Below are 16,318 nucleotides of genomic sequence, written 5' to 3' on the forward strand. Positions count from 1 at the left end.
GATCCTACCAGCCTGACGAGTAGCGAGACTCGAGGGGCGGATAAATCAATCTTTTCATCTCTGGCCTGGACCTCGACGACAACATTGCGAAATAGGCCGAAACACACAAAACACACGATGCTGATCGAGCCTGGCGTCGACCTCTTGATCCGCTTTGCGACTACGGCTACTTTCTCATAAGACGATCGAGATCTCATCTGGCGACGGCAAGAGAGGAGGAAGATAAAGAGGGAGGAAGTCTAGTACGACAATTGCCAGGTCACATACCGAAGTTTACTATCTCAATACCACCACCTCATCCACACATACCGATCGCACTTTCAATGTCCTGTGGCGTCGACTCCTGCGGAGCGCCCATTCCGACTTCGCCCATCGGCACCCTATTCTCCCTTTCGCCATTCATCGCTACCTTTGCCATTGTCAGCTCGGTAGTAGCCGGTAAGGTGTTCCCGAAGCTCTCCCGCGTACAAGACGACCGCGATGATGGCGAAGGCCACTATCTGCCCCCGTCAGCGCCTCTGAGCCTGCAACAAGCGCACGCCGAGCGCGGGGCCCGTTCGATGCGCCGCCGAGTAGCCGCCATAACATTCTCCGCTACGATAGGCCTGGCTGCCGTACTTGGAGAGCTCATCCTGGCCGAGATCTCGGATCTTGTCAGTGCCCACGCCCGCGCCGTCGCCCTGCGGTTCACGGTGCCGACACTCCTCTTCATGCTCGTGGTCCTCATTCCGTTCCTGGAGCTGCAGTCTGTCGTGCGCACAGCCAAGGGGCGCGCCCCACGCATCGCTTGGACCTTGCAACTCCTCGGCTTCGGCGCCTGGCTCTTCCTGTTCTGGTCTATAGGCAAGGCGGTGCCCCGTCCTGACGGGACCGAGTACCTCTGGGGGATAGCAAGCAGCGATGGGGCCGCCTTCGACAGCACCGCGCTGACCATCGGCCGGGCCGAGGCCAAAGCCGAGTCCGTAGGCGACGTTCTCGTGGGCGGTAGGCTCGCCCGCGCGTGTCTCGAGCGTATCGGCGTAATCGGCATCCTGCTGATGGCTTTGCTCTCCGGCTTCGCCAGTGTCTCGAGCCCCTGGCACACCTTCGCCGACAACCGGGCCTTCCGCAAGCGGCCCATCACCGATATGGACATTGCGCGCAAGCAGGCTGGGCTGGACGCGGCGAGTGAGATGTTGGCCACCAAGCGACACCGCCTGCGCTCTCTCCAGGACAAGCTAGCCTGGCGGGCCGAAGCTTCCAGCCACAACCCTGCGGGCAACGGCAACGGCAGCAGTACTCTAGTCGGCAAAATGTTTGGCTCCCTCAAAGGCTTAGCCACGGGCTCATCAGCAGAAGCAGCCGAGATCAAGTCCCTTCAAGTGGAAATCTCCGGTCTCGAAACTTTGGAATCCAACCTGTCCTCCTCGCTCTCCATCCTACGCTCACGGCAAGCCGCGCACGCCCGCGACGGTACACCCCTAGGCCGTCTCCTGTCCTTGCCATCCTATATCTTCAGCATCTACTGCATCTACCGCGTGCTCGCCACGACATTAACCACCCTTCGAAACCATCGTTCTTTCTTCTCCCTCCTCTTCTTCTCCTCCACCACCCCCTCCTCCTCAGGAGGGTTCACAGGAGGAAGCACATTCTCCTCCACGGACCCCATCAACCGTTTCCTCTCCCTTCTCGCCAAGCACTGGGACCCGAAACTCGACCAAGTCGCCTGGGCACGGCAAATCTCCTTTCTTCTCTCCGGAGTCATCCTGTTAGGTTCCGCCAATTCGGTCATTGTCACCTTCCGCATCTTTGCCAAGTGGATGCCAGGTCTACTGTACCAAGCGCAGGCGAACCTGGCCCTGTTGACGGCCCAAATCGCCGCCACGTACGTGATCAGCTCGGCGCTGTTGTTGCGGAGTAATTTGCCAAAGGAGGTGGGGAGGAGTGTGGGAGATGCGCTGGAGAGCGCCTTGGAGCCGGGATTTGTGATAAGTTGGTATGAAGCGTGGTATACGGTTGCCAGTGGACTTACGGTGTTGGGGATTTGGGTGGGGAGGAAGATGGGTGCGGGCACGTATACTTCTGCTGGAGGAGGAGGGGGCTGGTCAGGGTTGGAGGAGTGGGAGGAGTTTGGCGGGGAGGAGATGGGTGTTGGGGCTAAGAGGTCGTAATGGTCAAATGTTATGTGATGAAGTGTATTGGGTATGTTTTCCTTTGTAACGATAACCAATGGTATAAAGGGTCAGTCGGGTCAACGGAGGGCGCTGGAAAAGTATTTTGCTTGTATCGGTTTATCTGGTGTTAAAGGGATGATTTATATATCCTTCTGGCTTGGGGTATACCAGATACCAATTGACTGCTCCAATAAGCCGTGGTTTAGAATACAACTAAGCTTCGCGATCTCCCGAGAACACTGTTACTGCTTGTATTGTTTTCGATTCCTTACCATATCTTGATATGTTGTGTTGCCCTCTGACGAATTGAGCATCAGCCCTCAAAACATAGAGGACAACGATCTTCGTCTTGCTCTCGCCATGTATGGCTTGCTACATTCCTCTCACAGTTCACAACCTCAGGAGACTACACAATGTGGTCAACACTATACATTGTCGCCATTGCAGGCAAGACCTATTGCTTCTCGTCCTCGACTGAAATTCTATCCGATACCAATATTCCCATAACTCGAGACCCGTACTTACAACTATAGATACAGCGCTCCAAAGAATAGAGTGCCAAAGGCAGCTTTAAATCCCGACGTGGAGAGCCTTTGCTGACCACCTTTAACACCAGCAGGAAGGTCATAAGGACTTCCGCCACCGCCCCTTATCGGACGGCTTCCGATAGTTGTCCGGACGGAGCTTGTAGTTGTACCGGTCACGGCATCACTTGTTGTATGAAGGGGTGACTCCGTGGTTGGTGAGAGTGATATAGTTGTAGAAACGTACTCGGACTCCGATGTCACAGTCGGTTCAGGGGCATTGGGCGATTTTCCACCTTCCGAGGGCACGGAACCTTCAGACGTTGTTGACTCGGTAAGTCTTTCCGTTGTCGAGGTTCTCATGGTAAGTGTTGGCCAAGCCTTAGCTGTAGTCGTCATCTCTAGCTGGACCGAAGAGAGTGTCGATGTTGTACCCTCGGAGGTGAAAGAAGTGGGTATGATCTGAGGCTCGTCCGGGCACAAGAAATCGAGCAGCTGGTCTCCCAATGCCATTGCGAGAAGCGAGTTTGTAGGGGCGGTGTCATCGCGGCAAGAGAGTTGGAGGAGATCCTCAATCCGGAGGACGCCCTGCGCACAGCTCCTAGAGCAGTCATTTCCATCGAAGTCATCCGAGTTACAGCCTTGGAGAGGTTTTCGGTAAGTGAGGAGGCAGTTGCGAGAAACTGACAGGGAGGTGATGGGTTGGATGTCGTCAAGTGTGATAGCGGCAGAGACCGTTAAGATCATGATGAGCAGGGTAAACCACTGCAAAGGCCCAGCAGCCCGAAGATTCGCCATGCCGATTGTGATATTTGGTGATCGTTTCGGGTCAGCTATTGTGTGCTGATTGGGTGGATGAACCGGAGGAGAGTACCGGTGAATGGGTCGAGTTCAAGCTTCGCGTCCAGGCAATTGTGGTCGCCACTTCTCCCGGTATGCTTTCTTCAAGGTAAAGAAAGGCCCAAGGGCGAGCAAAAAATCGGTTGTGGCAGAATCCGAGGACTGGATGGCGCAAAATTCGAATGGGTGCGAGTGATGCGATCAGTTCCTGGCTACGTTTTGGCAATCGGTTGAAACTCGAGCAATCACTCCCGGCATCCAGTCATAGCTGCACGGAAAAGCTGAGAGGAGGACCACTCACCTGTTTGTACGTCTTTCTCTTTCCTTCTTAACCTCCCAAGTCAATGACGCGAAGAGAGAAAACCGTCATCAATTCATAAATGGCCGCAGGATCCGAGACTGGAGTAGTGGGGGAATAATCGATGGCCTTTTGCTGTGTAGAGTATGTTGGCAGAAGAAATCCGAGTGTGGACGAGCCTATCGATTCAGTTGATGTGATTGTGAGGCCAATGGGGCGAGGTCATACGCGAAGTAGCGAGCAAAAGGTTTTGAGAAAACGGACAGGTAAGGTTGGTGGTGACAAGAAGGGAAGGTGGATGGATGAGTCGAACAAACTGTTAAAGATTCACAAAGGCCTGACAGGTTCGTATGACGGCATGCGTTTCAAGGAGGCCGCATAATTGAAGAACATGGGGAGTAGCGGAGGAGGGAAGGAGGGGAAAAGAGAAGAGGTTGAAAGCGCAAATAGAACATGCAGAAAAAAGAGACGGAAGGAGCTTCAGTCTGGACTCGGATTCGTGTCACACCCTGATGCCAACAGCCCAACCTGGAAAAAAGAGAGAAAGAAACAGAAAGAGCACTAGGAGCTTGACTGGGGCATCATGATGTGTCCTCTTGTGCATTCACGAGGGTCATTTGAACTAGTGAGCATTACCATTGGCTGTTTGGACTCTTCAACCACCTAGGGGAGGTAATTAGATACAAAAGCACCAAGGCTTGGTCGTGCAGGCTGTGAATTTCACGAAGAATCCTGCTTCATGGTCCACCGCCGAGTTTACTTTTCACCCCCATCACGCATGACAAGCGCTTCACCCATCCAACATCTCAAAACCATCGCCAAAACAAAAACAAGGAGGAAGAGAAGGTGTGCAATACAAAGGAAATCCGTGTCAGTTCTGACTGTGATGGTGACAAACAATACTGAGAAAGGTATATAAGGAACCGCAGATCCTCTGAACTCCCGCCGAGGTCGACTTCTTTTCCGGTTGGGCAGTTGTTGCATGATATTGCCCGATTCTTTTAATCGAACACAGGTGCTAGCATCCTGACGTACCCACTGACCCTTCCCTGACGCCGTCTCTCAGACGCCTAGCCGAACAAGTTTGAGTAAGATTGAAACCCCACCGTTTATAGGCGGGAAGAAATGGACAACATGACAAAGTAGGGAAGGGAAAAGGGGGAGCGGAAGAATCGAGCATACAGAGTCGTAAAAGCATGAATCCATCTTCAGTCACGCTCAGGTAGGCAGGACGGCCTTCGCCGGGGTCCTCAAGGAACAATAACAGGAGCAAGATGAGACGTTCAAACAGCGCCCCTCAACCTCTGCTTGCGAGCAAGCCAGTCACCGAGCATATTATCAAGTTGCTGTATGAATGGCATATTAGGGACGGCACACTCTTGAAAAAGGTCAAGTGAAAATAAAAACTTACCGTCGTGATTTCCGCCAACTTGGCATTCTGTTCCTTGAACAAGGAGCCGGCGATCGGGTGATCTGGCCCAACAGGTTCAACATCCGACTTGTCATAGACCACAACAAGCATATCCCGAATTTCAGATCCCGAGTCGAAGAAGGCACGAAGACTGGCATCATTCCAGGTGGGCGTACTAGTCGAAACTGGTGAGGGAGGAGAAATGTCTTTATCATCCGCTCCGTCATCTTCATGCTCAATCATTTCCGGTGACGGCGTAAGTCTGGGTGAGGATCGATCCTCTTGGCTGGATGAGTCAGCCATCAGAGGAGGTGTTGGCGACGTCCGGTGATCGGCTTGAATAGGTGAAACATGTACAGGAGACTCGGACAAGCGCTCAGCGTGCTGCTGATACGACGGCGCCACACTAGAAGCCGCAGGCTGTGCGGTAGCGAACGGGTTGCGAGAGGTTTGTGCAGACCGCCCTTGCAGCCTCTGGGGTTCAGGTTCTTGGGCCGTTGCTGGTGACTGTTGTGTAGAACCCGTGGTGTCATCTTCATCGGAATCGAAATCCATCTCTGAGCGGGGTTGAGCCTGAGGAATTTGCTGAGCCCCGGCATCCCGAGATTGCCCCACGCTCTCTTGCTTCCTGGAAGTTTCCGGCGACTGTTCCCTTTGCCCACTTTGCTCTTGCGGGCCTCCTTCTGTCATGTCGTTTGGTTCCGGTTCGACCAGGCGCATTGTAGAAGGAGGAGTGTTGGAGACATTGTTAATCCTTCCAGCAGACATGTAGTTTGACGTATCCATGCTGGTATCCTTGAGTATTCCGGCAATGGGCTTCGCATTGGTGGGCTGTGACTTTTGCAACTTGCTTGGATTTCGTTGCGGGCCTGGTGCTCTCTCCGGCGATGAAAGAATATTCTGCTCGTCCTCTTCATGTTCTCTTTCGTGGCCGTCGGCATCCTGTGTCGATTTTCCGTGGGTCTCGTCATCTTCCTGTCCTTTCCTCTTGTCTTTTCGGGAGAAGAAACTTCGAATAGCACTAGGCTTCTTTGAGTTCTCCTTCTCCTTCCTTTTCTTGTCATCTTTGCTGGTAGGGCTGTCTTTTTCGAGCTTATCCAAGCTTGGACGCTGCTTCGACTGGTTTGAATCACTAGACGTCCTCGCGGCGGTATCGTCGCGGAGAAGGTTAGGAGTAAGGGTGATCTTCTTGGTTTCAACATCGTCCTTGAAGAAGGAGTCCCGAACATTTCCGTCGCTTGACTTCTTGGGTCCTTCGCTCGATTTCGACTCGAAGATTTCCTCGCTGTTTCGAATTCCAAGTCGGCCTGCGCTGTCTTCACCCGTTTTGTTGTCCTTCGTTTGCAGTGGCCTGGGCTTTAGAGGTTCAACCTTTGCTGTCTCGTCCTCGGGGTCTGTGTCGGATTCTATCTGCTGAACATTCGACTGCTGCGTCTTCTGCGATTGCTGCGTTTTCTGTGCCTGTTGCTGCTGACCGAAATATTCTGCATCTGGATCTTCTTCATCCGTAGAGTAATCGATATCAGAGTAATCGACGTATGTAGGAGCAGCGAATTGGACGGTCTTTCGCTTCGTTCGTTTCATCGCAGACACTATGGGGTTTCGAGGCTTGTCGGCTTGATCCCCAAGCATAGTGGCGGATAGCTAGGCGCTGTTAGCACATCGATTCTGGTTCGCGGAGAACACTAGAGGGTTGGTCATTACGTCTATGTTTCGGTGTTTGTTCAAGCGTGCCAATCTCTCTGTTGGCGTTTCGATATGCTCGGCGGGCAGGTAGCCTACAAGACAAATCAGATTAGACCACTACAACCGAAAGCTCGTTGCCCACTCAGGGAAGACATACCGATGCTGCTGTCTTTTACGACGCGCACTAGCCACCAGTAGCTGTTGCTGTCGTCGAGCAAAACCATGGTGTCGCCTTTTGTCGCGTTGGCTTGCCCTTCGACCGTAGCGACAAAGGTGTGGAGGGCGTAAACAAACTCGAAATCGATGTCCTCTGTATTTTGTAAGCACTCTCCACCCCAGCCCCATTCGAGGAAGTCTTCATCGTGAACGCATGAAAAGTCGCCATCATCATCATCTCGGTCGGACTCGTATGGTACCGTCAACCTAGGACTGTCGCTTTCCGACCCTGAGCCTCTCGCTGATCTGCAAATTGCTGTCACTCCTGACGTGTTCCCCATTGACGCAACGACGCTGAGATTGCTACCATTCAGCCTAGACGAGTGATCCAAAAGCAACCAGCGGGAGTTCTAGTCCTCTTCTCGTGGCCCGGTCGTTGTCTCTTTGTGGCTTACACACACCTCTTCCTCCATGAAGGTGTACGCTTCGGCTCCTGGCTTCGGGCCATCCGTTAGGTCGAAGTTCCCATACTTACCCTCAAGATGATGATGGCGACGAAGTATGCTGGGGGGGCTCTCGCCTATGGCTTGGGTCGCACGACCAGGAGGCAAGTAGTCAGGACAGTTGAGGTACGGAGACGAAGACCTCGGGTCGCTGACTGGAGACGAAGCCAACGAACTTTCGGGTGAGCTTCGTGGGAGGGCAGGACCAGCACAACTATGTGACGGCAAGAGCGGAAGGGTAAAGGAAAACCCACCATCTTCTATCGAGGGCGAGCTGGAGATCTTGTCCATTCCATCATCATCGTCATCAATCTCGTTATCGCCGTCGAGGTCCCCATCATCAATGTCGGAATGCCCGCCATTCTGCGCAACGGCCAAGGCGTCCTGGTGCGAGCGCGAAGCCATGTTGTTTCCACCGCCGCTATAGAGCTGATTTTGTAGGTTGTCGTGAGCCTGGTCAACGCCTGTTTCGTGATCGTGTGCGTAGCGATGGAGGCCACCAGCCTCGCCTCCAGACCAAGAGACTTGAGGGCTATGAATCGATTCCTCAGCCGCCTCCGCCGCAACTTCACGAAGGGTCTCAGCCTGGTGCGGAGCCAGGGGTCCGTTGGATGTCGAGCTATGGAAACCTTGGGTAGAGTGCGCGCCGCGGCTTTGGAGGTCGATCGTGTCTGGATGGAATAGGAGAATTAGTGTCTGGAGAAGATGGATAAGGTGTGTATGCAACCAAGGTAAGTGTAGGTCTGAAAAGAAACGCCAGGCCCTTGCAGCCACGAGAAGCCAGGGCCTGGCCGGTTTGCGACTAGGGGACTGGGGGGTGTGTGTGAGCGAGATGAAGAAAACGGGGCATACCGGCACGAATAATTTCGGGTCTTGTCATGTTGATGCAAGCGGCTCTGCAAGCGCCCCTTCAATAGTTGCACGTTGATTTCCTGTTAAGCTCACAGCAGTGGCTTGGGCCCAGGTGGCTCAAGATATGAGACAGAGAGTCTTGCGTAGTTACACCGTCGGTCTGAATGGATCACGAAGCTGCTAGATCTCAACCGCTGTCCCTTCTAGCCCCAGACGTCTAATAACTGGCCGGTCTGGCGCGCGATCCGCTTCAAGCGCATGCAAACACACAAGACTGTTGAGTGTTAGATGGGATGTTGGTTCTGCCGTCGCGGCTAGGACCTATTTCCTCAGGTAGTCTACAAAGAATCGATATGTAGGTTCTGCGCAATGGCTTGATGTCGAACGGATGGGAGCAGATGCTTCAAGCTTGGATTGATGATGCCGCCAAGACCGATGTGATGGATATGATCATAAAAGGAGAGCCAGCGAGTGGGTGGACTAGATTGTCGAGAAATGAAGGACAAGGGTGACTGCTGAAACAGGTAAGATGACGGACACGCGACAGCCTCGAGCCTGGCGGACACGATGCTGGATGTACCGAGAAGAAAACGAGTGCCGTTATGCGAAAAATGCAGAAAAGCGAACAACAATGCGTGTTGCGCAGGCGGTCGCCAAAAGAGGGTCCTAGTCCTGGTGGGATGAAAGGAGGCGGTGATGAAAGAAGTATTGAATGATGGATGAGAAAAAGTGAAGTCGTTGTTTGGATTGACAATTTCAAAGTCGCCCGTTGCTGTAAAGCTAGGACAAAATCGGATTTGGCTCCAGGGGGAGAAAACCGGATGCTCCTCTACACTATATCGATGCAAGGTACCTTGCTGTGCCGAGTGGATAACGAAATAAAAAGTAACGATGGAACGGGGATGTAGCCTGACCGGGACAGCTGAGGTTGAGGAGTAAAATTAAGCTTTGGATGCAAAGACTGATTGCGGAGTACGATGAAGACGTAGAAATACGCCCCAGGAGGAAGCCGCGATAATATCCATCGTCGCCCCTGCTACATTTCTCTTGAATTTCTAAAGATCGTCAAGGTGCGGAACGAAGGTGTAAACACGGCACATGTTCCCTTAATGGCCATGATTGGAAAAGTACAAGGCTGTGTACCGCGCGAGAACCAAGATAACTCCCGTTGCTGGGGCCACGCCGCGCCAGGGAAGGCCCAGATGGGGTTCCGTCAGCACCTGCAGTGCAGCACAGACAGCTGGGAGGCCTGGAGTCGCTGGGGACTTGGACCTGAAACAGCACCTTTCCGCCAGGGGCTTCCTGGTTCCCGTCAAATGCTGCCCTGCCCTCCACTCCCCGTGCCGTGTGGTTCCATCGAAACTTCGGCCCCGTCTGCCCGACGTCCCAACTCCCAAACATATCGTGGCCGGGACGTCAACCGAGATCAGGAACGTCTCGCTACCATCTTCGCGGAGTATCACGTACCATGCCTTGTGAGTGAAGTCTCGAATGCTTCAATCTTTGTGCTGATGTCAGATCTCTACTAGTGCCGATATCCTCCATGTAGACTTGCTCTAGGGTCAGGCTTTTAGCAGGTCGCTCTCATCCGCCATGGGCGACACCCTACCCTCTTGCGCTCGACTCTCTGACCAACTTAGGCGCCCGGCAAAAATCTTACCAATGAGAGGAACAAGACATGATCTATAGAGGGATGAATCATCTTCTATTTTTACTCATACCCCCATTCTAAAAGCCATCGGCCTTACCCATGTGTTCTATGACCTTGGCCAACTTCGCAATTTACCCCGCCAGAGATTCGGAAAGCTTTGAGAACTTGAATACTTCTAATTGTATATCAAAACAACCGACACAATGTGGATGGATGACGCCTTAGCCAGCAGTAATTCTTCATGACCCTGGCAATATAGTCGTCTAGGATGTCATAATTCCACACTTGTGTCTTAGGTCCTGCTTTAAACCAAACACAATGGATCACGACAAAGCCTAGACCTTTCATATGTTGTTTGTGGAACATCGATCTACGCGTCAAACGGGCTACGCACTTGTCTCAACCACTTGTTTCCGGGACTTGATGAATCTCGCCATGCTTAAAGGCAATACCTCTATCACCAGGCATAGTGGTTAGCCCGCCAAGCGGCCTGGTCTGTAGTTTTATATACACTAGTTGATCTGAGGCCATGAGGTTATCCTGAGGTTGTTCCGATTACCTATGCCTGCTACGGCCTGGCTTATGCCTTGGCCCTTGGACTATGGAAAGAATCGGCACATTCGTGCCGACGGGGAGCCTTAACGTCAAGCATAGCATCACCACGACACGCTGTCGTGCCTGACTGACAGCCTGCAACCTTATTCCCGCCGGGACGGTGCGCTAGATTCAGCCCCGTGGCCCGAACATTCCGGCCTGATGGTGACTGGCCTGCCGGGAGCCAAGACTCTGTTCCACGAGGGACAAGCTATCGCCAAGCAATCGCTCAACCAGCTTGATGAAGAAGAAGAAGATTGGCTTTACTCCAATCTCTGATTTTTGATTCATGGGGTAAACCTTTTTAGCTCTAGGGGATCAGATAAGATCTGAGATCAGGCTCAGAGGATTTGGTACGCCTTTGTACAATTCGGGGCCTTATACTATGTACACTAGCAGATCTCTCGCAGGTGCGGGGTAGAAATCCAAGCTATTTCTCTAGACTTTCCAAAATGGGTTATGTGGGCGTATTGAGTTTGACAAAGGTGTACGATTTCTAGTTGTCAAGTGGTGTGTGTCTGGTTGATGGGTCTGGATCCGCCCCGCAAATCGTGATCGCGGATTGACTCGAGTCCGATCAGAAAGAACCACAGTGTGAAGAGCCAGAGTTGCGAAGACAAGAATAGAAAGGAGGAGGACTGAGCTCTTCAGTTTGATTCAGTTCTCTTCCACACCACATCGATAGGCCTAGAAAGTAGAGGTGCTGCAGTGCCTAGAGGTAGTGTACTCGACGGACAGTTTAAGTGTCTCTACATCTAATCTATCACGACAACTGATCATTTCATCTTGTTCCAGCCCTGACAAATCGTGGGAAGTCTGAGGGTTTTAAGATCGGCAAGTTCCGTATTCGACTACGACGATTGAAGTGGTGACTCTGCACTAGACCAGGTATGGAAGACTAAGGTAAACTTAAGGAGTCGAGCTCCGGCCGGGAACTGGATCTGGAACGCCCATGTTCGAGCTACCGATATATCCTTGCTACATACCTCTAGACAGCCTCGATTGCACATTCAGCCAAAACATTTTCATCTCTGAGTTGTGAGTTGATCCACCGAATAATATATGTTCGGGACATGAAAAGATGACGTCCACTGAGAGGGCGTCATGAATCAATCCATAGCCTGACACAGATGCGGCACGGGACTCACGATACCGACTCCTGAGCAGATGGAGTTGCGGATAAGTTCTCTCTCAAGTGGAAGCTCGCACTTGATGCCTAGTGGCGGCCCCATCCACTGATTTGGGAACTCTGCGGCCCGTCTCTGCAAAAGTGAGCCGAGATGAACAGTGCATCCGGAATTGGAACACGGTACACTTCCCCCGCTTAGTTTACAGGAGGACTACCTACTACATTCTGCGCCTACAAGTATACGCTGAAGGTGCCATTCCAACCGCAAGTCCCCGGCCTTCGTCGAATGCGATTTATCCTGCCCGACGACTGGAAACGTTCCCTCGACCACTTTCCATCCGCACATCCCATCTTGCCGAGCAAGATACAAACGTCAAATCTTCAGCGCCAAAACTACCTAGGTATCCTTCATCATCTGCTGTGCTAGATTCACGCCGCGGCGCAATTCTCATCTCTTCTCGACCTGCAGCCCGCAGATTGCGACTCGAGCCCTCTTTTTTTTTTTTTTTTTTTTTTTTTTTTTTTTTTTTTTTTTTTTTTTTTTTCCAGCAGTTCAGGCCATATACAATCACGATTTCTCGGCGCCCAGCCTCTGAAGCTCAGGGCCTTCAGAACACCCTTCACGCCCTACTTTGCTACCTATATTGACATCATACCTGTCTCAAACCTCAAGAGCGATCGCATCGCGTGTCGGGAAAGTGATCGCGAATCTTCCAAAGGAAAGCCATCGGGGTAGATCGGAGAGGGGCTATTGTGAGGGCAATTGAACGACACCTTGAACACACACTGGATTTTGGCAATAGGGCCACATTTGCGACATCAATCCCGACGACTGTGGACAGCGAGCCTCGACCACAACCACGATCACGGCGCTGTTCGCGCGCCAGATGCGACACCGGAGAGACCAAACCTTATGGCGATTGAGGCATAGACAGCAGGAGGCAGAAGGATTGCCAAAGCGCATTCCCAGCGGTCTTTTGCCGTCATTTGCGACCGATTTAGCATGGAACCACGACAGCTCTTCAGCGACCCGACGGCCGATCCGATATCTACCGCCGGGGCCGCCAGCAATGCTCTCAGCTGCGCTTCTTTCAACCTCCCCGAAGGAGGCATTCTCCAACTCCCCAATGGCGAGATCATTACGCTTAGCGCTCCGGCCGCCTTCAAACCGCCATCATGCAATCTCGCCCTTCGTTCCGTTCCCAACATTATTGCTTCTGGCGGAGTCGTAGGGGGGACTGCAAGTGGCACCATGGGACTGAAAGCAGATGACGACTCCCACTTTTCGGACTGGCGTGATCCGTTCTATGCGTCGACGTTTCCGCAATGCTACGCTCTTGCGGCGACGACCATTGTCGCATACACTTTGGTTATCATGCTCTTCATCACGCCGAGGTCATTTCTTGATGGCGGAGTGGTTGTTCTGGGACGAAAAGGGTTCACAAATGGCGGCGGCGGCACCAGCATCGGAGGACGTCCTTGGTTGCAGAAAGTTGCAGCTCTCTCGGTCGCCATTTCACTGACTATCGCCAACGCAGCCACGTTTCGCGCCGCCGAGCAACAGTATTCCTGGGGGGTTCAAAACGCCAAACAACTACAAGAAGATGTTCTTGGTGGGGCCGAACTCAAAATCATCCGCATTATATCCGACACCTTTCTATGGCTCGCCCAAGCCCAAACTCTGATTCGTCTGTTCCCGCGCCAGCGAGAAAAGGTGATTATCAAATGGACGGCTTTTGCGCTCATCACGTTGGACGTCATTTTCCAATCACTCAACAGCTTCAAATATGGTGGTTCCGACCTTACACGGCCCAAGTTCACCGAGGCTGTGCCTGCCCTTAGTTATCTGTTCGCCCTCGCTTTGGGGGTTCTCTATGCTGCTTGGGTGTTATACTACTCGATTATGAAGAAGCGGTACGCGTTTTACCACCCCTTGATGAAGAATATGATCCTCGTGGCCGTCCTGTCCGTGGTCTCCATTCTCGTTCCTGTTGTGTTCTTCATCCTCGATATATCGAAACCTGACTTCGCGGGCTGGGGAGACTACGTCAGATGGGTGGGGGCTGCTGCTGCTAGTGTCATTGTCTGGGAATGGGTAGAGAGAATCGAAGCATTGGAAAGGGAAGAAAAGAAGGATGGAATATTGGGAAGAGAAGTGTTTGATGGAGACGAGATGCTCGAGGCATCACAATCGGAACATGCCTGGCCAAAGATGAAGAGAAAGGGTTCGGGCGGTTCGGATTCGCAGGATACGGAAAGTGGTGGAGGTGGCAAGGACGGCGGGCCCAGCCTGTCGAGGTTTGGTGCTTGGTCGAAGATTAGCACCTTGACATCAAAGCACCGCACCGAGCCCAGCTCTAGAAACGAGCCTAACGAGGGAAGCTCGCCGGTGGCGGAAACTACAAATGACGACGAGAGGCCACGGTTCTTATCACCGCCGTTATGGCCCGCACGACCAACTCCGGCAGCTACGCCAGTGAGCCGGACGGACACCACTAGCGCCGCGAGTACCATGTACGCTGTCAGATACCATACCATGACAGAGCTGACATCGTATGGTACGCCACCACCAACACGCAATATGGGGCGCTTGTCGGGGAGTGAGAGTCGTGGTTCCAGTCGACATAGAGACTATGGGAGCGCGAGCCCCGGCTCAGCGCCTGCTCAGGATGCTCGCTCAACACAAAACTCCCATGTGGGGGCAAAAGCCTCATCAGCAGGAAGCAGATGGCACGCACTTGCACCAACAGTTTCGAGCAGGGATTTCGTAACGCGTTCGGAGCCACGAAGCAGCAAGATGCAGCGCGACGAGAATTCTCGATGGGATCTCCGCGCTAGAGTTGAGGAGTTCGCAGCAACCCAAGCCGAGAATCTACGCGAGAAGTTCCGCCCAACTCTGGATACCAACAACTTGCCCGTCACCGTTATCCCCGCGCCACCGCGAAGAGGCGCCGCCATCGCCCAGCTCTGTGAGGATGAAGAGCTTAATCATTCATCAAGGGAGGGAACGGTTAGGGAAGAGAGCCGGAATAGCAACGCTTCGGGAACGGTGGTTGCGGTAGGGGGGACTCAGACGCCGATACAAACTCCTTCTTCTCCTCCACCACGAGCGGCAAACAGCAGCATGAGCACAGCGCAAATGCCCCGGCCACAACTGAGTCCCATCGTTACCCAGGGCTCATTTACCAACAACAGGTATAACCACCTGCCTGTGACGGTGATACCAGCTCCACCACGGCAAGACCCAGCCAGAGCACCGTCGCAGCCGCAATCACCGTCGCTAGTTGCTCTGGGTAAGCAACCAGCGAGAAGCGACTCCTCAACGACACCGTCTCCTTGACACGGCTGGCACGCCTTTTCTATCTATCATCCTTGGGTATTTTTGGGATTGTTTCTACATTTTTCTATAGGAGATACCACATGTTACTGCATTGTTTCGGCGTCTAGCGAGGATCAAAAAAGGGCGTTTAGGATGGAAGCTCGTAGGTGAGGTGGTCACCATCACCGTCGGGATGTTCGGGGCCCGCGGAAGGGGGAAATGAGAGGCTATATGGTTCATGTCTGGTTGTACATTCAATGGCAACTTTCTTGGATGTTCACTACCTTATACTTTCTCACTGATTGATGGCACTTTTGAGGTACCTACCCTCTATGAAGGATTCATGAATTTTGGATGAAGTTGCCCCTGTCAAGTTCTGTCTGCAATTTGTTTGCGCGCTTGGGTCATATCAAAGGATGGAGTTGTTCTTGGCGGCCGGTCGCAATGACCTGACGTTGGTGGAAAAAGTCTTTTGCAATCCCTTGTGAAGTGTGAGCCCCCTTTTCTGCTAACAAACTGCCTCCACAGAATGGTCGTAGCCAGTTAGGTACATAAGGCACCTAGCCAGTCAGCAGGGTTCCGCGGACTCGGCAGCCCTTGGAGTTGCACTCCCCATCGGGACACCTGCCGACTCCAAAGAGTGGTGCCGTCCAATCCAGCCTCGGCTCGTGAATGTCAGACTTATGCGCACCGCTAACCTGTTTTACCACCTATTTCCCGCGGCCTTGGCGAACATCATCACTTTTGATCACGTTGATGAAAATGCATTCTCTTCACGGCCACGTACTCAAGACATCGAGAGAGTGCATGGTCTTGGAAAAAGCGTTGTTTGCTCATGAATTTGCAGTAGGAACAAAGTTCTTTGGTGAAGTACTTGATGGCCGAGCTTTTGACCATCAAAATCTGTAGTGGCCTCTGCGCGCGGTGCGCATAGGTACCTGAATTTTGACATGAGCAAGCTCGGGTCTCTTGAAGACAAACCCCCCTGATCCTCGCCATCGGCCTCTCCAGTATCCCCGTAGATTAGGCCAATGAAGATTTGTTTTGGCAAGACTAAGAGTGAGTGCGCTTGGCGATTTAACTTGATGGGGAAGCGGGGGAAGAGAAGAGACGGAAAATAGAGACGGGAGCTTTGCGACTTGACCATAGGATGAAGAGACTGGTGAACACCTACCCGGACCGGTTGACACTTCACCTTTTTG

The 16,318-nt window shown here is 52.7% G+C and overlaps 4 protein-coding genes across 4 annotated transcripts; 2 read left to right on the plus strand and 2 right to left on the minus strand.

Annotated features, from left to right (window-relative positions):
* The first annotated feature begins 106 nt into the window (after positions 1–106).
* Positions 107–2,551, plus strand: B0T23DRAFT_112898 (Abscisic acid G-protein coupled receptor-domain-containing protein). Its single transcript, XM_062831893.1, has one exon. It carries the CDS (start codon positions 324–326, stop codon positions 2,148–2,150), a length of 1,827 nt encoding a protein of 608 aa, XP_062694030.1. The 5' UTR covers positions 107–323; the 3' UTR covers positions 2,151–2,551.
* Positions 2,499–3,910, minus strand: B0T23DRAFT_112966 (uncharacterized protein). The gene is made up of 3 exons (XM_062831894.1): positions 3,819–3,910; positions 2,679–3,679; positions 2,499–2,559 (listed from the first exon to the last, which is right to left on the minus strand). Exon 2 carries the CDS (start codon positions 3,473–3,475, stop codon positions 2,681–2,683), a length of 795 nt encoding a protein of 264 aa, XP_062694031.1. The 5' UTR covers positions 3,476–3,679; positions 3,819–3,910; the 3' UTR covers positions 2,499–2,559; positions 2,679–2,680.
* Positions 3,911–5,098: 1,188 nt separating this feature from the next.
* Positions 5,099–8,451, minus strand: B0T23DRAFT_394709 (uncharacterized protein; the record flags this gene model as incomplete). Its single annotated transcript, XM_062838144.1, has 6 exons — positions 5,099–5,161; positions 5,227–6,870; positions 6,931–7,004; positions 7,070–7,443; positions 7,528–8,242; positions 8,424–8,451. The coding sequence occupies 6 exons, from the start codon at positions 8,449–8,451 to the stop codon at positions 5,099–5,101; spliced, it is 2,898 nt and encodes a 965-aa protein (XP_062694032.1).
* A 3,925-nt stretch (positions 8,452–12,376) lies between these two features.
* On the plus strand, positions 12,377–15,520 carry B0T23DRAFT_112986 (pH-response regulator protein palH/rim-21). The gene has a single exon (XM_062831895.1). It carries the CDS (start codon positions 12,801–12,803, stop codon positions 15,135–15,137), a length of 2,337 nt encoding a protein of 778 aa, XP_062694033.1. The 5' UTR covers positions 12,377–12,800; the 3' UTR covers positions 15,138–15,520.
* Positions 15,521–16,318: the final 798 nt, after the last annotated feature.

Source organism: Neurospora hispaniola (genome assembly GCF_033458365.1).
Source record: "Neurospora hispaniola strain FGSC 10403 chromosome Unknown B0T23scaffold_3, whole genome shotgun sequence".
In the NCBI taxonomy this organism is placed as follows: domain Eukaryota; kingdom Fungi; phylum Ascomycota; class Sordariomycetes; order Sordariales; family Sordariaceae; genus Neurospora; species Neurospora hispaniola.